The sequence below is a fragment of the Agelaius phoeniceus genome, chromosome 4 (genome assembly GCF_051311805.1).
Source record: "Agelaius phoeniceus isolate bAgePho1 chromosome 4, bAgePho1.hap1, whole genome shotgun sequence".
Lineage (NCBI taxonomy): Eukaryota > Metazoa > Chordata > Aves > Passeriformes > Icteridae > Agelaius > Agelaius phoeniceus.
Window position 1 is genome coordinate 42,720,931 of NC_135268.1, and position 25,027 is coordinate 42,745,957.

The following is a 25,027-nucleotide window of genomic DNA, read 5'->3' on the forward strand; positions in this document are numbered from 1 at the left end:
TTCTCCTTGATATGGTTTATAGAAATTTGAACCAGAAATCTTGATCAAACAGCTCTGAGCTTTGAAACATCTGAAATCAGGTCCAATTTCTGAGACTGGATAAGCAGTCAGTGATTTAATTTCTGTTAAGAAGCCTTTTCTCTATGAAACTTGCAAGCAATTCTTGAAGCTAGGTGTGTTTTAAAAGGCAGCAAGATGCAGTAGGAGAGATCAATTGGTATTGAGGCATCTGCCTTAACACAGGTGTCAAGCATGGTTTATTCAGCTCTAGTTTGATTCTATGGACTGAGTTCCCTTTAGTGGTTGGTGTGCATTAGCAGTGCTCCCAGATCACAACTTCTGGTTGAGTTTCATCCTGAAGGAAACCACTTTGTGCACTCTGATGTTGTGTGATGTGAACCAAAATGCAGTCCTTGGGAACAGTGGGGGTTTGCATTCAATAGCCCACTTCTGATCTGAACAGAAGTGTGAGTCTAATTTTTTAGGTGATGAAAGGTAGTTGAAAAAATGAAGGAAGCTATTTATTTGATGGTAAAAGCAGACTCTTTTAGCTACTCTAGAGTACTTTCTAAGATTTCAAATTTTTTTGCAAAACTGCATTATTTAAAAGACCAAAGGCATTTGTCTTGGAAGAATTGATTCAAAAGTAACATATAAATTAATTTATATATTTTCAGAAGTAATTCTTGGCTTCCTCATTTGGAATACTGCAGTTTCTTATAAGTTTTTAATATCTCCCAGAACAGCCCTGATGTTTATGTAGCAGTAGCATAACTAGGGAAAGCTTTTCCCACTTGTTGATCAACATCTGGAGAGTTGAGATGAAAAGCATATGAGGTCACACTTCTACCTTTTTCTCCAGCTAAAAATAAATGCCATGCCTGCCTTTGGCTTGTAATATATGTAAGAGTCCAAGCACAGCTGAGAGGCACAGTAGCATTAAGCTACCATCAGGATTGAGAGGCTACAATGTTCTGAAGCCAGCAGATACAGTGGGTAGATCTTTAGGTGGCCACCTTGTGTGCCAGGAACCAATGACACCCTATGGAGATAAAGAATTCGACCTTGAGGATGCAAGAGAGAGAATTGGTGTATCTTCCTCTCATATTTAAAACTATTTTCAGTTCTCCCAGAGTGAAGTGGCTGGGGTGAGATTTCCTACTTGTCTCTTCTATCAGGATCAGAGATTTCAGAGTCTGCATTAACTGAAATAAGGGTTGACTTGATGTTATAGTGTTGTACAGGTTTTCATCTAGGTCAGTACCTGCAATTAGATAGGCTTACCTTCTGATTCTATCAAAGCCACATCCAACTTCAAATCTCCCAAAATAGCACTACAGGATGATGCAATACCACTGAACTTACCCCAGAGTTTCAGCATCAGGACATGTTCTATGACTTCTTGTGTCTGTATGTCCAAGAGTTTCCCCACATTTACAATTGGTGTGTTTGGTGTGTTAAAGAGTTTTGAGTCTTTAGTTTGGAAAGCACGTGATCTCATTGTTTTAGAAAGCCCTGGATGTGTACTCCAATGCCTAATATAAAAACTGTCTTTCATTCTTGCCAGGGATCTGATCAGTCCAAAGCACACTGCTCTCTCCGACTGAAATCCAAACCTCTGTTGTTGTCAGGTCACTTGACACTCACACTTCCTCATTTTCCATACCAGATGAAAAGAAACACAGAATATGTATCATATGTAGTAGATTTATTTTTACTTTTAGTTACCTCACAAAGACATAAAAATTAAACAAACATTTGAAATAATGAATGACATTTTAAGTTTGTAAAAATAGACATTATGCACACTTTTATTTTCAAAAGGATTTTCAAATTTATGAGCTTTATCAATGAAAAAATATTAATACTACACATTTCCTCCATGATACCTGAGGAGCAGAATTATATTTTGTGCCCAAAAATAATTCAGAAAGTAACCTTGAAACGGGTGCAACGCTTTTTTTTTTAATCTCTGCTTTTGATATGGAAATGTAAGTAATAAATGCAGTGACACACACATTTTAAAACTTTTGAGTTCTGAAAAAATACTTTAAGACATTTTGAGAAGTCTTTGAAGATACGGACATTGTATTTAAATCTTTGGGACCTGTGAATTTTTAAAATAAATTTAAAGTATGTATAATTTATTTTGATTCCACATTCTACTTGTATTATAGGCTTACATTATAGAATGGGTAAAGTACATGAGATTGTTTGTCTCTGGGTTGTTAATTTTTTGCTAGTCTTGTGGATTTGATATAAAATTTTGTAGATTTTTCTACTTTAGAGCATGTTCAAAATACCCCAATAAAGAATTTATGACTTGGTTTGATGTTTTCTAAAAGTGCTAAGTATGGTTTTCCCATTACGTGTGTTTATGTGGCTGGCACCTACCAGAAAACAATGTAGTCCTTGACAAGTTTCAGAAATTGATTATAAACCCATATTCCTTCAGCTTTTTGGTTTTTTATTCCTTAAGACTTCACCAGGCTTTTTAATAAAAGACCTTGCCTTTGCATATTTTAATTAACATTTTATTTTAAAGTTGTCCAAGCTTTAATTTATCAGCAATAAAGATATTGTGATGATATTTCCCCATTGTTTCTAGTATGGAAATTTAAATATGGAGATACAAACATCCACTATCATTTTCTGCAGGAAAGTTTTAAAATTTGTTTTCATTATGAATTCACAATTCTTATTAGAGTGTGAGGTTCTTTTTCCAAAAAACAATTTACGTGTGTGCATGCCTTAGAACAAATTTCTGCAAAGTGATGTGAAAGTTGATATAATTGCAAAATCATTAAGACAATGTAGAACTTTTGCTTTGCTTCATACTAACCAATCTTTATTATACTAACCATTTATTGTGTGACTTGACATTTATTTTTTATCACAGTTGCTGCATCAGAAAATCAAGGCACTATAACCCCAAATTCAGAGCAAAGTAAGCAAAACATGTTTGGGGCATACATTAATGATAGTTGAATAATAGCAGACATGAACAACTGCTTGTTTTGTACTAAACATGTAAAATTGCTGTTTTTCTAATCTGTCAAGTTTCTACATTTATAGCGGCCCAGCCTGTAAGACTTTGATGGTGTTGGTGTTTGCACAAATACCTAATTTAAGTTAAAAGTAATATCTTGCTTACAGCACTTATGTATATAATAAATATATATGTGTGTACATAATGCTGTAGCATTCATGTAATACCTCGGCTGTTTCACTTTTTGTGTTCTGGAGAGCTTTTTTAGTTTATACTTCCTTGAGTTATACTGACAGTTTCAAACCCAATATTTTAGCAGAATTTTGGTGGTATAATAATCTATTGCTGGCTAACAAGGACTTCTGCCTCTCTCAGAATCCCACAGGGAAAGGTTTAAAAGCTGCTACTTTGGATTTAGGCAGAAGTCTTGACACTCGTACTGCAGTTCTAAGCTGGTAAAGGCTTTTTGTGTGCATGCATACATTTGTGTGTTAACCTAGGACTAGCATTTGGGGTAAACCGTGACTGTTTCGTATCCCTCTGGTGGCCTCATGCGGGCGCGGGCGTGAGCTTCACAGTACAGCTGGCCCTCCACAAAGAAGTAGCCTTTTTGTTTCAGGTTGAGATCGCAGTCAGAGCACACAAAGCACTCCGGATGCCGGTATTTATCGCGTGCCTTCACCACTGTCCCTCTATTTGGAGACAAGGAAAAGAAAAAGGCCCAATCAATGAATACGAATTCAAAATGAGAAAAGAAACTGCAGCAACCCGGATTATTAGAAGTTGTCTCTGCCGATGGCAGGGGGGTTGGAACTAGAGGATCTTTAATGTCCCTCCCAACCCAAACCATTCTGATTCTATGATACAAGGTATGTTCTAGGTATTTATTTTAAGGCTTTACAGTTGTTCATCTTGTGGTTTTAGAAACTACTATATAATTTAAGATTGGATGCTGAGTTTGAGTAGGTGACATAAAATGCTGTAGAGTTGATCACATAGTTTACGAACACTGGAAAATGAAGAGTTTGAAGAAATGTTGGATTGGTTACAAGACAGAAAGCACAGCCTAACTTATCAAAAGGGTGACAAAATGACTTTCAAAACCACATTGCTTTTTCTTCATGTGTGTGTTTTCTCAGTTCATCACTGTGTTCTTCGCTGAAGTTAGTGATGTCAATCAGGTAGAAATCTGATAGTTTTAAAACAGGACAACAGAGCTTTCTGAATACTCCCACTAGGTTGGGAAAAGGATGCTTTGCATTAGCAAGAAGTTTTTTGGAATTCACAGCCTGACACAGCACAGCATGGGTAGCTGCTGGTTTCATTGTGTAATTGTTAATAGTTGACTTGCAAAAGGTCCTGAGAAATCTCAATTAAAACCTCAGTGGTACTTAGTCAAAACTTATATAATCTGTATTAAAATTGTTGAAGGTACAGGTTATAATTTGACATTTGGAACAATATATTTTTATATCTCTATTCTCTAGCAGCACTTCTGTAGTTTCCAGTGGTGTTTGAGGATGATATGTGCTTGAGCTGGGGATTTCTAAAACGAAAAAGAAACAACTTACAGAATCCCACTCCCACATTTGTCACACTGTGGCACTTTCTGGACACCAGGCATGGCAGTAGGTATCTTTGTTACAGGTGCTTTCACACTTCTTGTTCCCACAGGGCGCCCATCTGAGAAACAAAACAATCCTGTTATGTACAGGATAATATAAAAGCATCTGATGCAGTTAAGTACTTTTCTGCACTTTTCTGTACTTTCTGTACTGTATGTACTCTTCTGGATGTTTTTACAGGCTTTCACTTGCATGAACAAACAATGCAGTCCCACTAGAAAAGTTTAGTAGGCCAGATTCCACCTCTTTGGAATCAGGAGAAATATTTTGTAAGCTGCAGCCAAAAGCAAGTCCAAAAGAGTTTGCATATGCAGTGCTCTCTGCCTCATGGACATCACCTAATTCTCTGAGAGTAGGTCTTGGATATAGCAGAGAGGGAGGAGGATTGGACTTTAACACAGAAACATGACATAATCCAGACCTATTGTCAGAAATCTTCTTATTTATATAACTAACCGTACAACAATTTGGAAAGGTTAGTAACATGATATCAATACAAAATAATAGCAAAATACAAGAAAATGCTAAGTAAAATCCCACAATGATATATATGTAGACAATTGGATGACTTTATTCCTTCTCCAGTAAATATTGATATATAAACATTAAAATTTAAAATATTACCTTTTAGGCTAATTTTGGTTCTATTTTGGTCTTTATGTTCTTTTTGCTCAATATAATAAACTTGCTGCCTTTAATAATTTTATTTTCAAAACTTCTTCATTTGAAGGAAATATGACTATAAATTATATTGTCTTCTTCAGTTTTGATTTAGAATGAAGAGGAAATAAGATTTAAGGGGATTTCAGGATTAGTTTAAATTCCTCTTTTCCTGGATGTGGAAGAGAGTGTTTTCTTTCTTGGTGTCATGAGTATAAGCATCTTGTCCCAAAAATGCTCACAGAAAAAACTTTATGTTCAGTTCAAGTCAACTTTGGATATTAAAGATCTTAAAATCTGAGAGGAGATTCTGGAAAATGTGATCAGCACCTGCATTGTATTCACAGAGGAGACTGCTTGCTGTAGCAAGGAGGGGAAATGGCAGGAGACTGGTGTGGCAGCTATAAGGTCAGGAATTATTTGGGCTTTCAGGAATTCTTGTATCTCTAATCTTTCTTATTTTCTTCATGGATTCCCCCCTCCCACAAACATTTTGAAAGTATTTGAACAGGTAGAATATGTTGTTATTAACCACCTTCCTCGGAGACTAAATTCTGGAGCACCTTAAAGGAGCCAGACTGGCGCGGCTGACTGGGCTCCTCCTGGTTGGCGTGCAGCATCTTGTACACGTCAGACTGACACACTGAGTTGGGAGATGGGTCACTGTGTTAAAGAAGGAAGAGCAGATAAAAACAGTTTATCAAACATAACTCTAAAGCAAGGTCTCTACCAGGCATAGAGTATGATTCAAAAAACAAACATAAAGACATGTTCCTACGACTATTGAGAAACTTTCTTCCCAGGTAGCATTGCTTTATATGGCCTCTTTGATCTAAAAAGTAATGAAAATAATTAAATCAGTGCAACTGTTACAAAAATAAATCTAGAAACTCATTTACATATTTCCATAATTACTGTTTTGGCTCTACTGGCATTTGAGAAAAGGCCATTTAATCTCAAAGTAGTTTCATTCCAGTAATCATCTGCTGTATTACCGGGTGCTCTCTGCTATGGTATCCAGAAGTTCCCTTTTTGCAGCAGCTGCTCTCAAGAATGTTGTTAAAATCACAGCTCATGCCTTTACATACGGTCAGCCAAAACCTAACCAGTCAAATCTTTTGGGAGAACATGACTTCTAAGTTAGCTTGATCACTAGGTAACATGGTGATTATTTGGCTAAGAGAATTGTTATTTATTAAACATACAGAGATTACAAAAAAGGAGTGAAATAAATACTGCAAAATAGGAAACACTGTAAGGTGAATACTGAAAAATGGATGTTCTAGTTCTTAATTTAATAAAAATAAGACAAGGATTTCTTTTGCAATGGCAGTGTTATAATAAAAATATAAAGCAATTTATTGCCCAAACAAGAGTTCATGGTTGAATCTCAAATGATCTGTGAAACAAAGATTTTACTGAGAATATTTTCAGAGGCATTTTAAACTCTGCTGAATATTTCAAATTGTTCATGATAAATGGCATCCTAAGTAGTCAAGAGGAAGAGTAGAGGTCTATAAGCACTGACAGGAATTAGACTGAGTATGTAGCATTTGTAAATTTCATATACTTACTGGGGGTAATCAGAAGCATCCAAATTTACTTTGATGAAGTCTGTTATCTTACAGCTACACACGCAAATGTCCAGTTTAAATTTCCTGTTGCAACTGGCTTACTACTGTCCACAAAGAATTAGACTGGGTTTTTCTTTAAATGGTTTAGTTTGTTTCTCCTGGTAGCATCCAAGCTGCCAAATGGCCCAGTAAAAGCAGCAGCAGTTGGACAATGACCCCTGTTGTTTAAGTGAATTTTTTGATCTTCATCAATCAGTAGATTTCTTTGAGCCATCTTTAAGCTGGTGAAAAAACTACCAGTTTCTCCTGTGAGCTTTTAATGAATAGAAGTAGTGTAGTTTTTACAATTCTTGGCAATGTTTAATTAAACCCCTGAATTCTCTCCTCTTTACTAAACTATTTATAAATATAAAGCAGGTGATAATGCAATTACATAGAAGGCAAAAACCCCAGACACAAATGTGTCATTTTACATTTCTTAATGCATTCATAGTGAAAACCATCCCAACAGTAAGAGACATTTCAAACCTGCATAGAGAGAGTAGGCGATGTCACAGGCAGTGTGAAATCTGATTACTTTGGGCTTAATCCATTATTTCACAATAATGAAGCAGCAAATTTTTCTTTTATTGTTCTCTAATTGTTCTGATTGAGCATAAATATTCGAGCAATAGAGTAACTTCACTCTGAAAAGACTTCATTAACTACAGTTTTCATTAAATAGGATGAACCTAAATATTTTTATATAGATATGGATTTTTTGTTAGCAGCAGCCAAATTCAGCAAGGTGCTGAAGAAGGCTCATTGGTGCCAGGGATTATTCTTATTTAAAATATTAGTACTTAGCTTTATTTTATGCCATACATATTATGAATTATTAACTTAAGTACTGTTGTAAAACAGGAAAATAGGTCACTATTATGCAAAGGTAAAGATAAAGCAACCTAAGTGGTGAATTGTCTCCTAAAAAATGAATAGTGCTTTAAATTTTTTTTATTGTATAATCATAATTGTTATCCATATACATAAGGTTCCTATCTGACTTTAGTTGTGCACTGAATAAATTCATAAGTCAGACAGGAATTGTAGGCCTACAGTCAATTCTGTCTCTTTTTATATGAGATTTAGTTGTACTGAATGAGTCTAGAATGGGAGTTAAGTATCTAGAATACTATAACCATCTATACTATTTCCTAATCTTCGTAACCTGAATTTCAACAGTAGATATAAATTTTATTTATTATTATTTTATGAATTATTAATAAGATGAAATGTTTAAATCATTATTAGATAAATATAACAGTTGATTAAAAAGTTTTAAATTTTGGAGTGGTCAGTCAGGCAGTAGTCCAGGCAATATCATAGTTTTTATTTATTAGCTGCAATTCTAAGATTATTACTTATGAAAAATTTATTTGTACATTCTGAAGGACTCCTTTAATACTTTGGGTTAAAACCCAGAAATGACTAATATTTTAGTGAGTATTGAATGGTTTTAAATTACTTGGTTTCTCTCTAACCGCTTTCCCCCTTTTCATAGGAACAGTGTGATACTATTTTTTTGGTATACTTTAAATTAGTGTATTTATAAATATTATAGATGCTGCTCTAATTACCTTATGACAGGTGTTTCCCCCAGAGCTGTAGAAACTTGGCCTTGCAGTGTTTCCATGATATTGTCATCTGAGTACAACTGCATAGGTGTGTTAAACTGGGCGTGTACAATCTTGACACCGGGAAGCTCCATTTCCAGGGGCACATTGGGGGCCATCTTAGACACCGCTTTCAGCTCCGTGGGGCAGATGGAGCTGACCGTGCTAATGGAAGAGGGGGTGCTGCGCCCACTGCCACAGTCCAGCCCCGAGGGAGTGCTGCATCCACTGTGTTCATGGCCACAGGGCAGGAAAGGGTGCAGTGTGCATGGGATTACAGAGAGTGAAGACAAAAGGACAGGGGTACGGTGATGTTAACAGCGCTGAAAAGCATAAGTGGAGCGAGCTCCGAAAAGCAAAAGTACAGAAAGTAGAGAAAAGCAAAAGTACGTGTGGTTATTGATGATAGTTTTCCTATAAAAAGTATCAAGGCCAGTTATAAAGCAGTCCTCAAAATTCTGGCATGCATTTTCTTTAAAGATAGTAAAAATCCTTTTATAGATGAAATAATTCAGTATATAACATTATTTTACATTTTTAATGCTAGGTTTTATTGTGGAATAATGAAGCCTCCCTAAAATTCTCTGTTCTAAGTGAGTAATTCTCATAATCTATAAAAAGGGTAGGAGGCAAACTTTATGTAAGTTGTTCATGTCAGAGACAGAATAAACACCTGCAGCACTGGAAGAATCCTAGACACATCATTCCAGTTCTGTACCTCGCAATTATCTCACTTCACTGCCAAAAAAATACTATGAAGTAGTGTAATACAATGAATGTGACATTTCCTAGTTTTACTTAAATTCTAGAGTAAAATATTTCTGTATCTTTTAAAACTAGTTTAAACAAATTTAAAAAAAAAAAATATTTGTTGATCATTGCAAAGAAGAAAAGTTAATAAAACATCCAGGCTTACTTTTGCTTTTCTAAATTACAGTGTTTCCAGTAGAATATAAAGTGGTCCTCCACAAAAGCAATGGGTTAATTCAGAGAATTAGTCTTATGGCTTTTGAAGTAGATGTTACATATAATTTATATATAAAAAATAAGAGGTACACTTTTAAAAAATATTAGTGTTGCTTGACATGACTGAAGTAACTGTACACCAATTCAACATACCTGGAAAAAGATTAGCAAAAGAATGTGAATACTAGACCTGAAGTCTTTTTCAGTATCACTATTTTGAATACTTCAATCTTGTCTGCATGGTACCTCAGGATTTCTTTGTTAAGGGGTATTTCTTTGCTGTTGCTGTGTAACAGCACATAACCAATTCTTTCTACAGTCATTGGTTTGCATTTATGTGATATTCTGAGCTGTGGGACAATAAATGCTTCATCTCTGTCCTCCACCCTGATATCAGGGTTGTGGGTAGTTCTTTCCAAGCTGTGTAAACCTGGGACAATGCTCTGTTTCCCAGTTTGATAGTACAGAACTCTGCCCAGTAGCTACTCTTGGGTGAAGTAGAAAACCCAAAATTCTCCCTTTGATTCAAAGCAGAATTTGTGTAGGACCACTTTCTCAAAGTTTTAGAGGGAACTAAACATTTTTTCATCAAAGATATGTCAAACAAAAGCATTCCTGAAATAGTAGGCAAGCCTTAATGCAAATATAGTTGTGCATCATCACCAAGCATGAGCCAGCCAAAAAATTCACACAGGGCAACATACATATTTGCAGTATTTTCTTTTAGAAGAAACAATACCACCCCATTAGATCCTGCAGTAGAATAAGTTCTGTCAGTGCTAATAATGTTAGTAAATGGAATGTAGCAGGAAAAGACTAGAAAAAGCACAACTGTCACTCTCACTACATGAAGCCAAAGTAATATTAAAACAGAATAAATTATAGGTAAAAAATAAATAGCATATAGTTAAATATTAAAGACAATTTCCAGTTAGTTTCACCAGAGTGAAGTCCCAAATTCTGTCCAATGTCCAATCCATTAGCTCAAACCCACAGTCCACAGTCATGTCTTCTTATAGTCAGAGTCCTGTTTAGCCTCTGCTATCTGTTCTAAAGGGATATTTAGAGCTGAGGTGGTTTATTTTTTGCTGTGTTTAGCAGTGGATTAAGTCCAGCTGATGAAAATTAGTAGAAAAACTGTGACTACCAAGGTTTTGTAAATGTAACACCCTCTGTCAAAGATTCTGCAGTTTGCAAGTGCAAACCTTCCCAGTGCTAGAATTCCAGATAGACCTTGCCCAACTGAAGTTCTTAAATTTGTTGCATTGCAGTTGGGGTAGTTTTTGCAGTTTATCTTCTTCATTTTATATTCTGGTAAAAGGCCATTTACTTCAACATTGATGTCATTGAAAACACGACATCATTTTCATTTCTTAATTGTGAGATTAGGCTTTTGATACTCATTTGATTCTTCATAAATCTAGGCACTTGTAAAATGGTACCTAGTGGTCCCACATACTGCTACTGCTAGAAAGGAAAAAGGATCACATCACAATATATTTCATCCCTCAGGCCCTTTTGAGCTTCCTTGTGGTTTTAGCCACAGAGCTTGCATTGGTTTTGTCCCCTCTGTAATAATGAAAACAGTAGTGAGGAATTTCATCACCAGTTAAGACAGAGGTTTATTACACTAAAATAATGGATCTAAATAGATAAGACTTTCTGCTTTGGAACTTTACAAATCTGTGGCATCAGTTTTACTACTTTTAGCTCAGCAGTAGGTTGTCCTCTGGAAAGAGGTCTGCTGAAATGCAAATTTGAAATCTCTGAAGGGCCTAGCTTATAACTTTCTATCTTTAACTATCTTTTATTTATATGTAGGCTATCTTTTATTTATATGTAATATGCAATATATATGTACTATGTAGCTATGTTTTATTTAGCATGTTAACAAATTACACTGTGTTTGGTCAGAAGAAGATATCATAGTGGCAAAGATCTGTAAGTGTACAAAATCTGGTGCTGCGCTGTAAACTGAATCATGGCTGCAGTTACTTCAGACTCTGAACAGTATAACTGAGATGGTAGTGTAGATCTACTTTGCTTTGGAAAGAGAAATTGGAATTTCAAGCCTGAGTTCTGAAAGACAACCATTTAATTATTTTTGTTTGTTTGCTTTAAATTTCAGCATTAGACTGTCTAATACTATAAGTAAATTTCAAATGTATCAGAATGCTTAGTTAATGTCAATGGTGAGTATCCATCCATTAAAAAAAATAACACCATGCATCAAATCCAGCACAGCACTCAAAGTTTATAACCTGCTTCGGCCTGAGATTATGAAGGGTTTGGGCCGAATATTATGCTTGTGCTCAAAGTAGTTGATATCCTGTAAAGCAAAAAGAGATAAAATAGCTTTCTTTGGCCTACAAATCCTCATTCAGTCATAATGCTTTCTAGTTTAAACATAGCTAGCAATGTTTACAAATTTTAACCATGAAGTAACCATGTTTAGTTTGTTCATTCCCGGTGCTCAAAATACAATCACTGTACTGTTCAGAAACATGCAGAGTAAAGTGCAGTTACAGGAGAGAAGGTTGGAGGGTAGTGTGTTGCAGCCCAAAGCAGAGGGCAAATTGTAGCTACCTGCAAGAAAGCTGAATGGATAGTTCTTGGTGTTGGAAAAAAATATTTCTTTGATCACCCTTTTTTTGGATAATGAATAATCTCCTGAGTCTCAGAAAAAAACAGCAAGAGCTGGACTTTTAAATTGAAACCAGAACAGATAATGACATACCAGAAATGACGATGTATCGTAAGTAAATACCAATACTCACTTTTGAGCTGAGTTAGGAATGAGACCCCTCAGTTGTCCATGAAGCGCGTCTTGAATATTGCCAGATGAATAGAGCCCAATTGGAGAGTTATAGGAGGAGCTCACTACCTGTCTTTTGTCATCAATATTTGCTGCTGCAACAAAAGGCTGGGCCCTTCTGTTGTGAGCTGTACCAATAGGCTTGAATTCCTGTACATGATAGGCAGACAAAACACACAGAGCTACAATGCACACCGAAGCTAGCAATGAGTAAATCTGACAACACCAGTATTGTTAATAACTGCGTTTTTACATTTGCAATTCTGTTATTTTTTAACTGGTGCAGGCATATTATATTTTTCCATGAATTTTGTATGTCCTACTTGAGCCATAAACATTAATTTGTCACCTCCAGGAAAACAGAAGGCTTAGAAGAAATGGGAGGGATGAATATTATAGTGACCTTTCATATCGGTCCCCAGATCTGACACGGTTTACATTATTCTTTTAAAACATTAAATGTATGCTTATCTTAATTTCTTTGCTTTAGTGCTAATCTCTAGTTTCTTCATTTTCATCACAGAGTGATAGACGGACTTCCAAAAGTATGATTTTATTGCAAGTGTCTTACCTAGAAAACACATAATTTTTAATGCTTATTTTAACTGAAATAAAATCTTGAACACACATCAGATTGAGGACATTCTTCTGAATGTGTTTTATTTTTAAAGCATATCTGTGTATCAAAAATTTCACTGCTCCATAATTTTATGTGAAATCATCATAAATAAGTAAAACCCAGAAATGGGTAAATTTGAAATCATTCTGCCTATGTGCCCATATTCTGCCATACGTTTTTTGTCATTTACCAGGATAATTTCTTCAATTTGTGGAATTTGAAACGATAAGGTCTGGAAATAAAATCTCTGTTGGTTTATCAGATACCTTAATATGTCCTTCTGTAGTGGTTGGCCAGGAATGATAAAGATGTTTGACTGCATGAAAATTCACTTATTTGTGTTCTGCATATTTATTATAGTGTGCTTTGAGGCACTTCCAGCTCAGGTCCAGTCCTAAGCCTCAGAAATAAGGACTTTGAAAAAAACTAATGTTTTCATCTGCCGAGGGTTTTTTCCCTTTTTCCATAGTGAGTGAAGGACATGAACTGCTGCAGTTCATCACCTTGTCCTGATGGCATGTGGCACTCTTTGGAAACAGTGCTGTGAGAGGAGAGCATTTGAACTTTCATCCATATGGAATAAAAAACTTTTGTTTCTAACAAAGAAGTTTCTACAACCTGAATTGGTTTTTCCTTCGAAACTTGAACTTGCAATGTTCAGATAGCAGAGGTCATTAATACTTCAATTTTCATAGAAATTTTTTCCAGTTCTCCAGTTGTGTTTGGTATTGAGTACAATTGTTATACAAGAGTTTAGGATCAGACTAAAGAAAAGTCATGGATATATAGAATATGCAACCAGAAAATGCAAACAGTAAAAAGCAGTTTTATTAAATGAAAATGTTGAGCAGCATTGCACTTTAAGAGGCTACTGAAAGCAGTAATCAGATAAATGAGCACAAAGCTTTTACTTGCAATTCTTTCTTCCTGATAGAACAGAGTTGCAGTTAACAAAAATGTATTAGTAAATGGAAATAATCTAATGGTTTAGGATCATGGCTACTTAATGAAAGATATTAATGTCAAAGTATTTAAAATTGATTCAAATCCATGTATGATACAAAACAAACAAAACCAACTGTGAACATTGTAATTTCATCCCCATATTTCATTTCTTATAGAGAAATGAACTGAAGATGTGGCACCATAACAACATGTTTACAATGTAACAGTTGTGAAACAACTTGCAGTTAGTGAGACTTAAATTCTACTTTCTTTATAACTCATCTATTAATATAAAATGTCAGTGACAGAACATACAGCAGCAAAAGTAGTCCAGCTCTTGTGTTTATTTGATATCGTTGAGTCAGTGAAAAGTCCTCTTTTAGTTCAAAAGCTAAATGAGAACTGGAAGTTGTTGAAATTTCAAAATAGGAATATTGGAGAATTACAGTACTTAATTTATTAATTATTTTTCCCAACTGACTGATTTTTTTGCAGGCCTAGCTACATTTTTGCATTGATACAGGTGTCAGGGATAGAAATAATGTAGCACCAAAAGCCTGTAGAAATGCATCTGTCACAGCTTATATGATGGCATTCCTTGGGGTAATTGCTGTGACAAAACACAAATGTGTACGTTTTGGAGGTATCATGTGACTAAGATCTTTATCTTTGAATGCTGTTAGAAAGAGGGGTAAGACTTTAAAACTAGTCCAGCACAACTGTATTGTTTCAAAAGTTGATTATAAATGGTAATAGACTAATAACTTCTTAAAACAATGGGTTGTGTTTTTCTTAGATTTTTATACTTATCTACATGCATAATATAACTCCCAGGAATGCATAATCTCCTTCATGGCCAAAAGTCTCGTCTGACTGAATGTTTAAAGTTCAAAAGCAAAGGTAGAAGTAAGAAAGAAAAGTTGAAATAAAAACAATTAAAGAAATTGTGGCAATGAATACAAAATTATTTTCAATGAGGTTAAAGGGATCGTAACAGAAAACATTTAGGAGTCATCAATCTTTTACATTGACAATACAGCAGAAAGCATTTTAAAAGTAATTTTATGATAAAATTTGCCATGTAATGGTTTTTTTTTTCTCTTTCTACATATATTTGTTGAGAACCTTATGTTCTAAATTGCCTTTATGCAGAATACAATGTGATTGTACTAGTAATTCTTCAAGTGGTCTGCTATTTCCTATTATTTATCCATCACACTATAGGTTGCTCCAGTCTATCAAAATCAGGGTGGCTGTTTTTTTATGTGGGAATGTGTAGCTTTCAAGAATGACTCTCAGTCAGCCACTTAGTGCTGTGAATTAGAATTGTTGCCTCAGTTTCCTCTTCCCAGTTTTAAAAATAGTGAGAGATTTTACTGTGCTCTGACAATTGCCTGTATCAGTCTCCAGGTGCTTTTTAGGATATTCTCAGTCTAATTCAGAAGTTTGCTACAGTGTGAAGGTTCCTTGTTCCATACTGTATGTGGGCACAGTATTTAATTGTTTATCAGGTTTCACATAGCCATCTCCATGAACTGTAGAATAATTCTCATTCATTGAAGCTAAAGTAAGCATTCTTTGCCAAATATTTGGCCACATTGCTGAACAATTTAACATAGGGTTTCCATTCATTTGTAAGTATCTTTTATTAGCTTACAAACTTGAATTAGATACTTATTAAGAAGATTGTGTAAGTCATCATTTGTTATTGTTATTTAGTTGGCTCATAATGTATTTTAAATAACTGACTTCTCTTAATGTTCTTAGTGAATTTTAAAATGTCTATTTGATGAGAGTGAAAAAAATGGATACATTTATAAGATCTATGACCTTTTGAGTAATTTCAGTTATTATATATATAGAAGTCAGGGGTTTTCAATTTCTGCACACCAGTAAGTGTATGCAACACTTTTGGATAAAAGATTTCTATATTTGAAGTAATATATTACTGCTTTTGCATTTTTCTCCATTCATTTTGGCTTCAGTGCCTATCTTTATTGTTAGAATTCAGCAAACTTTTAAAAGATTTGGACAGCACAGGTTGTAGTTGTTGTTGCAAAAATTTGTCATCTGAGATTCAAGAAACTTTTACTGTTTTCTATACTGCTGTGTCTTGTGATGTGACTAAATATGCTGTAAAATTTCATATTAAGTTCCAGCAATTGTAGAAAAATAAGCTATATGTATTTTTTATTCCACAGGCAGTGGTGGACACTCAGATGGAAGAATTTAATCTAAAATGTAAAACGTTCCACAAATGATTTAGTATATTTGCTTGCAAGCATTGCTACTTTTTGGATGCCTACTATTTATGAAATATACTCAGTACTCCTGAACTTCCTAGGAATGAAAAAGAGATATACTAAATGAAAATTCTGGCTGTTTAATGTAGGAGAAACAGTTTTTCTGATTGCCCAATGGAGGCTGCTTTTCAATAGTCTGCCAGATAGCACTTAGTGAAATCTTGTGATCTATTTTTAAGGAACTGTCCTTTTTAGGAATGCAGCTTTCATGCAGAGGGATTGCTCTTGTGTCATGCATGCCTGCATGGTTTTCTCTAGCTTTTGTAGTGAATTTGTTCCATTGCTAGTCATCTAATGTGTATCCTAGCACTTCCACAAGAATATGCATTTAAAATAGTTTTGTTTCTTCGCTATAGTATTTCTGCTGCTGAAGAGGCTATATTATTTCTGATGGAGTTTGCTGTATCACTTAGTTTTAGATCAGAAAGAAGAGAGAGAAATGTAACACTGAAATGCTGTATTCATGTTTGGGAGCATCTCCGTGAAAACAGAATTGGTGGAAGTATTTATTGCACAGGGTTTATTGAAATGGAATCTAGACTTACATTTTTTTTTCCCTAGGATATCACAGAATAAATACTTTGACATATTTGCTTTGAGCCTGGCCTTCCAGGATCAGCAGAATATTCTTCCCTCCCTGCTCTTGAGATAACAGCAAATGTTTATATAGGTTAAAGAGGAATGTAGGTTAAAGAGGAAAGAAATAAAGGATGAGTTGTAAGCAGTGGCTAGCTAATTTGCTATTAGCAATATGAAGGCTTTGACTGATAGTAGCTTTTCTTTTTTTGAGTTTGAAAAGAGAGATGGCTTTCAATTGATTGGATTTGCTTTAGTCATATACAATGATCAAGACTTTCCTAGTCAGAAGTGGTGAGTGGTTTGCTTATTGACCTGTACATGGATCTTGTGTAAATATGTAAACTTCAGTTCTCTGGCATAGTATAAAAATGTGTGGAGGTAAAGAGATTCAGGATTTAAAGATTTCTCTGTTTAACTGACTACATCAAAATGAAGTTTGCGATCTGATGAGTTCATCACTTAGGTACTTGATATTTATTCTGAATGAAGAACTTCCACCTATGACGAAGAATCTCTAAAAGAGTTAAAGCAACTTGAACTGTATCAGAATAAGAGGACATCTTTTATTTCTATAATAAAACTATGGTGATATGTAGACTCTTAAAGGAAAATGAGAATTTGTTGTAGTTTTTTAATGTTTTGTTTTGGTTACAGCTGAAAAATCAAAAACATTGAGTCAGATAAAATGGTGTTCCTGGATGTCATAATCATGGTGGTTCATATGAGCTTAAGCTGGCCAATTATGGATGAAGTTCTAGTTTTAGAAGTTCTAGAATTTTAATGACCACAAGAGAGATTTCTTTGAGTTTAAAAAGGCAAATGAAAATGTTTGGGTAACTTTTCAGAGTTCATACCTGAGGTTCAGCTTCCAAATTTATCTTGAAGGGATGTGCTTTGCCATCTTCTGAAACTTGTGGGGACCATAATTTAGTTCCTGCCCTAGAAAGAAAGTAAGAGAGGCAGAATTTAAATAATTTGAATTCCTATAAAGTTGTGTATGTCCCCATAAATTATAATGCAGCTTGTAAATCTGCAGGCCTTTTCTATGCTTTTTAAGTATTTGACATAAAAATATGTCAATGATATGTAACTGATATCTATTAAATGTATTTACTTTAAAGAAATTATGTATGCTATTAACAATGGGAAATAGGTTGTTAATAGTTATCAAATGCAAAAGGAAAGGGAGATTAGTGCCATTCTGATCAAGCTAACCAAAGTTTTTAGTTGCTAGTTTTTAATGGTTGCTAGAATTTATGTTGGGTCCTCAGAATATTTTATATGAATAATTGAATATATTAGTAATAAGCCTAAACATCAATTTCTTTTTTTTTTAAGACCATAATTTCCGTGTCAAGCCTGCTTTTCAATGTTGAAGTACAGTCTAAATATGCAAAGTATTTGCAAGGGGAAATTGAAGTTGCACAGATGATTCTTTCACTCATGTAGGCAGAAGTAACAAACATGAAAATATCAGTTACAGTTCTGTTTTTATTGATAAAGTGAAATGTGTCAGCTAATTTTAAAGTAGGGTAGTAGTAATGTTAAATATGAATCTGGTGCTGCTTGTTGTATATGGATTTATCACATCTTGAAACTGACTTCCCAGGATAGTTGTTAAATGGCATATCAATCTGTGGCAGAATATTGAATTAACAGAAGGAATTTTTAACTATGGTGTGTGCTCTAGTAATTCAACAACACTCCTTAAAAAAAAGGAAACACTTTTGTATTTCAAAAGAATTATTGAAGTCAGCTACCATAAAGAGCTGTGCCTCCTTGAGAGCCTCAGGTTAATCAGCCCTGTCTTAGTTTTGGAGACAGCTGAAAGAGTGTGCCAAGTGATTCTGATTACAGGCTAAGCAAATTCAGCTGGAGATGTGAAGCTGCAGGTTGTTTCTCTTCCTGGCTCTAGTAGAGAGAAGTGAGCACAAAAGTTTCTGGATTACTGCAGTTCAGGTAAGACAGTGTTTCTCTGTTTTGTTTTGAACATTGCTTTGAGAATAATTTTTAGGCTTAATATGTTATGACCAAAGAGATCGATTGGCTTTAAACTCACTCCTTATGAAAGTGTGATGTGATGTTGTTTTCCCTAACTGGGATGATGCAGTGGCAGCTTCATATGTGGTTGGGAGAAGGAGGCAGTGACGAGCACATGTGGCTGAGGGAGTGTTAGAGCAGAGAGGTCACTGAACAACTGACACTAGATGGGGGTTTTATTATTTCCCCAAAACATGAAGAACTGCTTGCTTACTGACAGTAGACAGAAGACTTGTGCAGTCAGCAGAATTACAGAATTACAGTATTACAGTGTGAATAACATGAGGGAAGCCGTTCTTTTTGTGCCTACAAAGATGGGTTCTGGGGAGTCTTGCTTGATCTAGAGTTTAAGAGGTAGGCCTGGTACTTGTAATTTTAAGGATCTTGGAAACTTCCTCAAACTATTTTAAATAGTTGCACCATATAATAATTGTACTGTTGATTGAGTAATATCTTCTTTCAGAAATAGGCAGATGTGTACACGTACCTCTCTATTTTCAAAGAAAGCTGATGTGTAGCTGCTTTGATTCTCTCCTGGGCATCATTATGTGTCATGTTCTCTGTGCCTAGACCATCAATAGCTATAATAACATCACCAGGGCACAGGTTGGCGGCTGAAGCCTTGCTTCCAGGTGTAATCTGAAAAGACCAAAATGTAACTGCTTAATCACCATTCATGCCCAAAAATTGATAGAGAAAATAAACTTCATCACATTCCCCTATTTCCTATTGGACAGGGGAGGTACTTTGCCAAGGCTTTGCAGTTCTATTGTCAGGAAACCATATGAATGTTTTACTCATCATAACTCTGAATTAAAAAGAAATTATCTTCACCTTTCTGCATTAGTCTCTACTTTGATTTCTGTAATTACTGTAACTCATCTTTAAATATTATTTCTCCACTGCCATTGTAAATATAATTTGCTTGAAAAAAAAGTTATATTTTCCCTTTAACAACACCAAGCAGTAGAAAAACATTGGTATTAAATTGTGTTGCTGAACTCCTTAAAGTGCTTAGTTTTAAATCCCACGGCATTTAAGTACCAGTGGCCCTGATCCTTCATGGTGGTTTGTGTGGTGCAATTCATACCTTATGTACATGTACCACTATCTGTGACATTCACAGAAATAGCCCTAAACTTATCTTTCTATGCTTGCTTTTTTCTTTTTTTGTCTAGCTAACAAACTTCTATATGGTTGTGAAACTAATTGAAATGCAACATAATTTTGCTTTGAAATAGCTATTGTAGAGAGGCCATGACCTTAGATGTTACTGAAGCTTGTTCTAGAATTACAGGCCTCTATTTGCAAGAGGTGACTTCTCCTGCCACTACAACACTTACAAATACCACATACACAAGAGGTCTTAGGTCACTGAGTGGGATTTCCGTCCCTTACGTATGTATTGCCGTTTTGGGCAACTCTTGATTACCTAGACAGCAACATGAAATTGATGCCTGTAGCACATAAACTTCTGAAATTCAGCTCTCAAAGAGCAGAAGGGACAAGTTGGGTCATGCAAAGTAACATTAGCTGCCTATTTGTAAGTAAATGAATCCCAGTGTGAAGGCAAAAAAAAAGTCAATAAAGTCTTATTTCCAAATGTAATTATTTTATCTGTGGTGTATATTAAATGAAAAAGAATATTGGAGAGAATTTTTCTCAGTATGGGTTGTGCTATAGTGAAAGTAAGTGTTGTCTTGACTGCAAAACATGCTATGGAGACATTATTCAGCTGTGCGGTTTCACGGTTTTCTAGCAAAGGAAGAGAGTAAGCTGCCCAGTGTACTTCCAGCATGTTCTGAACCCCTGCTTTGGTGAAGCTGGCAGACTTGTCTCTGAAGGGGACACTACTGTCAGCATAAAAGCCAAATAGAAATTCTTTTTACTATGAGTTGCGCTGTATTAGTGTTGAAATAATGGTAAAAATCAGTGAAGAGGAGTAGTTCTCTCCTCTTTCCATCTCCGCTAGGGCAGTCTAAATGATCAAAGAGATTGTTTTGTGAGCTCTTTTTCTGCATTCCCACATGTAAACTTATTTTTCATATCACTGCAACAAACTGCAATGCATGTGTTTTTATCAAGTCAGGCAAATTTTTGAAAGGGGTGCTTATGGCCAGCTTCAGACTTTTACACCCTCACCCTTCAAAAGAATGGACTAGTGTATTGTGTGCTTAACAAAATGTTCAGGTGCCTGAATAATCTCTTTGTATATGAATTGAGGAAGTTATAAAGTCTAAGTCTGAAATCTCTAAAATTGTCTACTTCTCAAACTTCAACAGCTGCAAGTGTAAATGATCAGCATTGAGACCACTTATACCACTATAATAAGACAGGGGTTAGAGGTATGATCATTCTTCTTCCTTCAACATGGAATTGCTCCTGATTTGGCTTAGCAGGTTTGAATATCTCTGCAATGACAAACTGCAGCAGAATTCCTCCTGTTCCAATGTGACTGTTGATGCTTTAATACCTAACTGGGCAAACCAACCATTCTTGGTTTCCTCTCAAGAGTAACTTAGCTTGTATAACCCTTATGGAGGTTACCCTGCAGCTTATGTGTTTTACACGTCACAACAAATCATCTGCTGTACCTGTGACATACTGCAGCAAAGCCCTGAGATAGTGATCCTGCCTTATAAAGTAGTGTGTCTGCCTAGCACAGTACATTCCCCTGCAGCTCTGCTGCTAGCAGAACATGCCCTGCTCCCTGTTGCTCCTAAATCCCTTGGGTTTTGTAAGTTGTCAGCAGCTGCAGTGATACCACATAGATGTTTGAATGGGGTTACCATCGCTTGGTAGGAGCAAGGAGGGAAAGGCACAGGAGTCTGTATTTCCTATTCCTTGGCTGAACTGATCATTGCCAAGCTCCTGAGATTTCCCTTGAGCCTTAACACCTTGATGGGGGTTCTGTGCTCTACATGCCCAGGCCTGCTAGGCTGCAGAGCAGGCACCTGCCCTGCAGACTACATTTAGTAGGAAGGGACCACGTTGTGCAGTGCAAGATATCGTGGGTATGATATTGACATTGTTCTTTGTATTGACATGATATTGACATAATTTAAGTGGTGCTGTTTCTTAAGGACTTACTAGTGACACATTATCTGTGTATTTTGAACACTTAGAATTGTGTTGTGACAGTAGTGCTTTTGCTTGCTCACCCTGGCTTCGTGAGGTAGATTCTAGTCTTGCTTTGGGAAATTTTTGCCTTGCTTTTCAGGCCATGTCTGCATGGTATGCCTGTTACTCCTGTATCCTGGGCATCTTGGATGTGGATAAATACAAAAATATGTGTTGGTCATTCAGATGTTACAGACTATTTAGACACATGAGGGTCAAATGTCTCCAAGGAAACTCTGAAAAAATTTCTCTGGATCTGATAATAGACTTGTAAAGCTTATCACCTTACACCATCATAAATATTTCAGGCACTGTGTTTTTTGAAGAGCGCTATGAATGTCTACAGACAGAGTGGCTAAACATAAAATTGAGTTAATATGAATACTTGCACTGTGATTGGTAAAGGTCTATAAAATAAAATAGAACTTAAATCTAGAGTTCATAATATTTTACCATTCTCTCCAAACTGCACAAGTTTCAATTGTTCCTGTAATCAGTTTCATTATTGCAATTTCTTTGCATCTGTACAAAGTTCCAAGTATTCTAATGTTTTCAATCTTTGTAGTTAATTTATTGTTTTTGACAATAATAGAATTTGAATATGTTGATTTTTACTCCCCTCCTGTGTTTCCTTTTCCTCTCTTCCAGTGATCATGGCCTGTAGGTTTTCATTTGCTTGAAACAGTCAAAACAACAGAACAATTTTCACATGATCTTTTGAAGTGACATCTGTTCTTTAGACAGGTGGATAATGATCTCTTATGCCGTCTGTCTCTCTTGACAAGTCCTGATAAAAGCTGTCTCGTGTTGAACAAGGACTTAGCCAACCAATCTTAACACCTGCCCAATTATTTTATTCAGAAAAAATTTAAAAATAATTTCTATTTATTTAGTTTTTCTTGTCAGGACAGTTAAACCTAGTGTGAATGGGCTGCTTATGATAACCTTTACAAAAGGAATACCTAGACCCCAAGAGGCAAGACTGGTGAATCTTTTGAAATGCTCTCTATTTCTTAAGGGGTATTGCATGAATACTTTATGAGGGACTCTTCTAAATGTATGCAGTGGCAACAAAAATACTAACTTTAAACAAATTTACTGTTAATATTCTTAAACCTGAGCTAAGCAAATGTAACCTTTTTTTCCTATATATATGTATTTATATATATAGATATATTTAATTGTACTACTTGAAACGTGATTTTGAGCATTTCTGCAATGGCTTATGTCTAGTGAGGAATTTGGTAGGTATGAGTCAACTGCAAAGTAATTTATTCTTTAGAAAGTTATATTTATAGTAACATCCTTTGTTATTGCAGTTTTAAACTTCATTGCACTTAATCTAAACACAAAGAAAATACAAACCAGACACCGCTAAAATATTTTTCATTAGAGATAATGGAAACTATTTTTCTTTTAGAGGCCCATAAAAGGCAAGGAAGGCCCCAAAACATCCAGAGATTTTTTTTTTTAATTCAATGTTTCTGTCTCCTCTTTCTCCAAAGGCTTTGCTATATTCTATGAGTAGTTGTTATGTAGCTTCATTCAGTCAAATAATAGCTTTTAAATTTACTCTATTTAAAAGAAATAATTTTTTAATGCTTTTATAAACCTGGAATGAATCACTAGGTTAATTTTTACTAGTTACTATGTGAAAAGATGGTCCTTAAACTTTCTATTGATTCTTGTTTGGAAGCATATTTACTGCAAGATATCACTAGTGGTATCCATCCTTCAAGGCTTTTGACATATACTCAATACCAGGCAAAGTGTATATAGTAAGTTGTAGTGTAGGGCTTAAAAAAAAACAACCCAGAAAAAATGAAACAAAAAACCCCCGTAGCAATTAGGAGGCTCGTGGAACACGTATTTGGTGTGTCTAAGGTCCTGAAAAGCAGCAGAAATATAAGGAGAATGAATTCTAGTCTGCTGGTCATTGAACACAATTTTGAAAATACAGAAATTCTCCAAATATGTACCCTGTATTTTGAGCACATCCACATCTGTAGATGCAGGGCAGCTGACAGTGTGTTGTATGCTACATTGATGAGTCACTGGTTTCTTATATTGTAGCTCATATCTCAAAATCCATGAAAAAGAATCAAGGCTCAAATTCTTGCCATTTATTGGGGGAGGGAGGGCAAGGTAAACTTTTAGTTTCTAAATATGGCAAAACCCACCAAATAACCCACCTTATTTCATATGCAGGACTGGATAACTTTCTAATAACTCACTTTTTTAACATTCATGAAAGTGAAAACTTTTCGATGTGTAAAAACAGTTATTGTTGCCTTTGCTGGCAATAAACAGAACTTGGTTTAATTAAATAAGAGTCAGATTAATCTGCAAAGCACAAACTGCCAGGCATGAGGAGCTGCTGCCAAGCAGTTTTCTCCCCTAGTGATCAGAGAGGCTAGTTGTGGAAAGCATAAAAGTGAGGTCTTGCTTTTAGTTGGTTTAAATGTAATTTTGAAAGCCTAGGAAATAATGCCAAAGTTTTTCTGCTGCCAACGCACTTGAATTTAATTTTGACACCTAAGTAGAAGTGCAGTTAAAGTCTCTTAGACCAATCACAGAAACATGTCACACAAAACTTGTAAAAACTCTTAGTATTCAGCTGGCTTTCCTCAGAACTAGCAGCTACTTTTTTATCAGCTCACAGCTTTGTCTGCATCTCTGAACTCCAGAAAAGTAAATGACAAAAATCTACAGCAACTATTAAATGGAATAAGTAGAAAGGAAATTGAAAGAGTACATACCCTGGTTATGATTAAGGGTTGGTTAAAATCTATTCCTCCTGAGAGCCTGAATCCCCAGGGTGATGGTCCTTGGAGAACAACATTTTGTGGCATTGTGGACGGATTTTCCTTGTTACTGTTCTCGTTTCCTTGGGTCTGTGTGAGGAGCTGAGCTGTAGGAGGAAGGCTGCTGTCAGCAGAGCACCTGCCAGACAGGGCAGCCGACCTTTTATACCTCCTAAGAAGTTTTACTCATTCCAAAGCTGTGGGCACTGCACTTTATCCCTGCTCTTTGGGTGACGTCAGCCAGTCCCTCGGCTTCTCCACCCACAGAGGGGAGTATCAAACTCGGACAAATAAAGCTTGAATGCTGGAAAGTTTACAACAAACGCATCAACTTTA

At 35.6% G+C, this 25,027-nt stretch overlaps 1 protein-coding gene across 2 annotated transcripts; it reads right to left on the bottom strand.

Annotated features, from left to right (window-relative positions):
* Positions 1–1,693: 1,693 nt before the first annotated feature.
* On the bottom strand, positions 1,694–25,027 carry PDLIM3 (PDZ and LIM domain 3). 2 transcript variants are annotated; one of them, XM_077177428.1, is made up of 8 exons: positions 24,647–25,027; positions 19,255–19,406; positions 17,582–17,666; positions 12,244–12,431; positions 8,465–8,728; positions 5,810–5,937; positions 4,561–4,672; positions 1,694–3,681 (listed from the first exon to the last, which is right to left on the bottom strand). In XM_077177428.1, exons 1-8 carry the CDS (start codon positions 24,737–24,739, stop codon positions 3,492–3,494), a joined length of 1,212 nt encoding a protein of 403 aa, XP_077033543.1. In that variant the 5' UTR covers positions 24,740–25,027; the 3' UTR covers positions 1,694–3,491. The 2 variants fall into 2 exon arrangements, with proteins under 2 accessions (XP_077033543.1, XP_077033541.1); XM_077177426.1 differs by lacking the exon at positions 8,465–8,728 and having other exon boundaries at positions 24,647–25,016.